Source organism: Curcuma longa, chromosome 11, assembly GCF_044706935.1.
Source record: "Curcuma longa cultivar G26 ecotype Majalengka, Jawa Barat chromosome 11, ITB_CL_G26_1.1, whole genome shotgun sequence".
Lineage (NCBI taxonomy): Eukaryota > Viridiplantae > Streptophyta > Magnoliopsida > Zingiberales > Zingiberaceae > Curcuma > Curcuma longa.
In genome coordinates this window covers 198,576-203,059 of record NC_133871.1, presented here as the reverse complement: position 1 = coordinate 203,059, position 4,484 = coordinate 198,576, and the positions used below count along the sequence as shown (strand labels likewise).

Sequence of the window (4,484 nt, the reverse complement as noted above, 5' to 3'; positions counted from 1 at the left end):
ATTTGGTGCCGCTTGGATGGGATAAAACACTGTCGCAAGTAGAAGGCATAAATGCAGGATTAAATTAGAAGAAACAGAAAGAAAGAAGAGTGGAAAATAGAGCCAAAAATTGAAATCGGCACTATCTTAACCAAACAAAGACGTCTACGAAAGAACCATGGCGCGACGTTCTCCTCCTGTTTCTCATTATTCTTTGGGGTGAGTGGCTTCTTCTCAGAGAGAGAGAGAGAGAGAGAGAGAGAGAGAGAGAGACGCCGGTCCTCGATTCTGAGCAGTTGGCACTCTCATAACCAACCAAAATCCTCTCTTTTCTCTCCCAACTCCCAATCTGTGTCGCTCGAGAATGGCTCCCTGCACAATGCTTTTCTACCTTCTCCTCTCTATCTCATTTGTAGAGATTTCATTTACGCCATGTTTTTCTTCTCAGGTACAAATCGGAATTTTTTTTTCTTTTCTGTTTCCCTTGATTTTGTTTTTTTTTGAGAATGTATACGTTAAGCCTCGGAAATAACCAATTTTTTCCCATTTTGCTCGATTTTGTTTTTTTTTTCAGGTTTATGTAGTTTATATGGGCAGCAAGGAGCAGCATTCTTCGGATGATATCTTAAAGCAGAACCACCAAATGCTCGCCGCAGTGCATGGAGGAAGGTTAGACTGGGATTTACTGTGAAAATTAGCCTATCTGTTGTGGAAATGTTACCTTCTGTTGTGAAAACATGGTCTTTGTGAATGGTTTGTCGACAGATTGGAAGAGGCACAAGAATCACACGTTTACAGTTACAGCAATGCGTTTAGAGGCTTTGCAGCGAAGTTGAGCGAAGAGCAGGCTTCTAAAATGGCTGGTTGGTTTTCTTCCTGGATGATGCTAAGCCATTAATTTCATGCTTTTATGAGGTTCTCAGCGAGTATTCCTTTGGGGTTTCTCTGGTACAGAGATGCCAAATGTGGTATCAGTGTTCCCAAACCTGAAGAGAAACCTGCACACCACTCACTCTTGGGATTTCATTGGCCTGGGAACCAACGAGGAGATGGAGATTCCAGGTTTTTCCACCAAGAACCAAGTCAACGTCATCATCGGATTTATTGATACAGGTGAGAAATCTGCAAAATTTTATTGGAGAAGAACAACAGCCCGGCGATTGTTGTGCTACTGCTTTTGTAGAAGCAATTTTTGTTCACTTGTTTTCAGTTTTTAGGATAATTATTTCGAGATATAAATACAAGTATATATTCAATGCTGCATCTTCAGTAGAAATTCCATGACCTTACATGCAGGGAGGGAACTCTTGGAAGTATAAATATCTGTTTATTAGAATAGTATTTCAGGTGCAAATGTAGGCTATTCAATCAGAATTCTTTAACAATGTGGTTACTGGAACTTCTCTAGATGTTGTGCTTAAAATGGGTTCTTCACAGGGATATGGCCCGAGTCTCCTAGTTTCAGTGATATAGGGATGCCACCAATTCCATCGAGATGGAAAGGCGAATGCCAAACCGGAGAATCTTTTACAAATTCTTCCTGCAACAAGTATGTTTCATGGTTGTGAGCATGAAAAATTCATCTATGGAGATTTATTTAGTGGAAAATGCCAAGCTAATTTTGACTCTTTTTTTAGGAAAGTAATTGGAGCGAGGTACTATCTCGGCGGCTATGATGCAGAAGAAGAAGGAAGCCATGGTGACTTCGTGAAGGCAGATACTGCTGTGAAATTCAAGTCTCCAAGGGACAGCTCTGGCCATGGTAGCCACACAGCCTCCACAGCTACAGGTCGGTATGTGAGCGACATGAACTATAATGGCTTGGGAGCTGGAGGTGCTCGCGGAGGTGCTCCAATGGCAAGGATTGCAGTCTATAAGACGTGCTGGGCATCAGGTTGTTATGATGCAGACATACTAGCAGCCTTCGACGATGCAATCAGAGATGGTGTGGACATCATATCTGTGTCTTTAGGCCCAAATTCTCCTCAAGGAGATTACTTCAATGATGCAATCTCGATAGGCTCGTTCCACGCTACCAGCCATGGTGTTCTGGTAGTTTCTTCTGTTGGAAATGTCGGAACTGGAGGCTCCGCGACTAATCTTGCACCGTGGATCCTCACAGTAGCTGCCAGTTCAACAGACAGAGACTTTGTTTCATCCATTCAACTAGGAAACGGGAAGAAATTCATGGTAAATGAATTCATAGCATTTCTTCTAAGAGATTAAGCCAGACTCCTAAGAATTTTCTGACATGAATAGGGTGAAAGCTTGAATTCTTTTAAAATGAACAAGTCAGCCAGGATCGTCTCAGCATCTAATGTCAATGCTGGTTACTTCACTCCCTATCAGTCCAGGTGAATATTAACAGATATTGCTCGACTGTCAAAGGCACTTTCACTGAGCAGCTTGTTTCTGTTGTGTAGCTTCTGTTTGGACAGCTCCTTGAACAGAACAAAGGCCAGAGGCAAAATTCTTATATGTCGGCATTCAGGTAGCCCATCAGAATCAAGAGTAGAAAAGAGTCGGGTGGTTAAGAAAACCGGGGGAATCGGAATGATCATGATAGATGAAATAGACAATGATGTTGTTTTTCCATTTGTTATTCCTGCTGCTTCTGTTGGAAAGCAAGTAGGCAATGCGATCTTATCATATGTCAACAGCACCAGGTTTGCTGAAGCTTTTTCCACCATCAAGTTTGGATGTGTTTTCAATTATCAACAAACATTATAACTCTCCTTTTGCATTCATGAAGGAAACCGAAAGCGATAATTTTGCCGGCAAAGACCGTATTGGGATCGAGGCCAGCCCCTCGAGTAGCTGCATTCTCTTCTAAAGGTCCCAATTCGTTAACCGCAGAGATTTTGAAGGTTTGTATTAGTTAGTGACAGACTTATCTTTGCTAACATATGATTTAAATCTAAAATTTGTAAGACCGTGAGAAGTAATAATAATAATGTCATTTTCAGCCTGACATTGCAGCACCAGGACTGAACATCTTAGCAGCCTGGTCTCCTGCAGTCAACCGAATCCAGTACAATATTCTATCTGGAACTTCCATGGCATGCCCCCATGTAACAGGACTGGTGGCTTTGATAAAAGCTGTATACCCCAGTTGGACTCCTTCAGCAATTAAGTCTGCCATTATGACTACAGGTTTTGCCTCTCGATCGATTCTAGGGACATTTTACTTAGGGAACTGATATGTTTTTCAGTAATCTAACATCTACAAAATGATACACAGCAAGTGTGTTGGACAAGAATGGTGATGCCATAACAGCCGATCCTAAAGGAAGGCCAGCAAACCCTTTTGATTATGGTTCAGGCTTCCTGAACCCCGCAAGGGTGCTCAATGCTGGCCTCGTCTACGATGCACAGCCCTCGGATTACAAAGAATTCCTCTGCTCTGTCGGGTACGACGATAAGTCCTTGCAGCTTATAACAGGTGACCGAAGCAAGTGCAGTGGAGGACCTTCACCATCAGCTTCGAATCTGAATTATCCTTCAATAACGGTTCCAAACCTCAAGGGAAGCTACAGCATCACAAGGACTGTGACAAATGTTGGAAACCCGGGCATTACTTATCGAGTTCAGGTTTCTCCGCCGGCCGGCATCAATGTAACTGTAGTTCCTGGCACTCTTACATTCAGAGACTATGGTGAGAAGTTGAAGTTTACTGTGACATTTGCAGTCACTCAGCCTTCCAAGGATTATGTTTTCGGATTGCTCTCGTGGGAGGCAGGTAAGGTTCAAGTGACCAGTCCTCTGGTTGTAAGAGTGTCATCTGGTGGCACCAACTTTCTACAGTGAAGTCGTACCACATAAGAACAATCAAATTACTGACAACTGCATAATTGAGACATGCATTTGCTACTGAGCTGGCCATGCAGTGATTGAGATAGCAAACCTAATGGAGCACCTCTACAAAGTAGAGAGTGTAACCAAACGAGATGTTTCTGTAAAATGGTATGTGCTTGGATTTGTTGAATATAAAATCTTCATGGAGTTGAGAAGTTTTAAGTATTCGTGATATATGTCAGGCCAGGTGTGTCAATGCTGGAATGGAAAGAAAACAAAAACAAAAACAAAAACAAAAATAAAAACTTTAGGAATCTGGATTTGGTTTATGGGATTGTGCTGGCTCTGTGGCTGCTATGCATGGAAACAAAAAAACCCAATCAGACAGAAACAAGCAGACTCACGAGCCTGTGTCGGCAGACTGATTCAAAGGTCGACGTCGATGAAAAAAAAAACAATGATTTTCTGAATGAATGGGGAATCGATCGACAACAAAGAAGATGTTTAGTTGATTCGTCTTAATTGATTGTTAAAAGGAACTTAATTATTTCAATTTAAAGAGTTACGAAACCATGTTTGTCTTCTTTGCTCATAGATTGAACGAGTTGAACAAGACTCATTTCGAGCGATTATCGACTTGGTTTTTTGTTTGCATAGTAATTCTCGCAATTAAACAAAGCAGCACAGTAAGGTGACATACTTGTGGAAGC

General features: G+C 41.8%; 1 protein-coding gene across 1 annotated transcript; it reads left to right on the top strand.

Moving 5' to 3' along the window:
- Positions 1 to 329: 329 nt before the first annotated feature.
- LOC141841513 (subtilisin-like serine-protease S) lies at positions 330 to 3,991 on the top strand. Its single transcript, XM_074729685.1, has 11 exons — positions 330 to 427; positions 554 to 648; positions 745 to 842; positions 934 to 1,092; positions 1,417 to 1,528; positions 1,617 to 2,169; positions 2,239 to 2,333; positions 2,403 to 2,645; positions 2,732 to 2,846; positions 2,946 to 3,132; positions 3,221 to 3,991. The coding sequence occupies exons 1-11, from the start codon at positions 344 to 346 to the stop codon at positions 3,784 to 3,786; spliced, it is 2,307 nt and encodes a 768-aa protein (XP_074585786.1). The 5' UTR covers positions 330 to 343; the 3' UTR covers positions 3,787 to 3,991.
- The last annotated feature ends 493 nt before the right edge of the window (positions 3,992 to 4,484 follow it).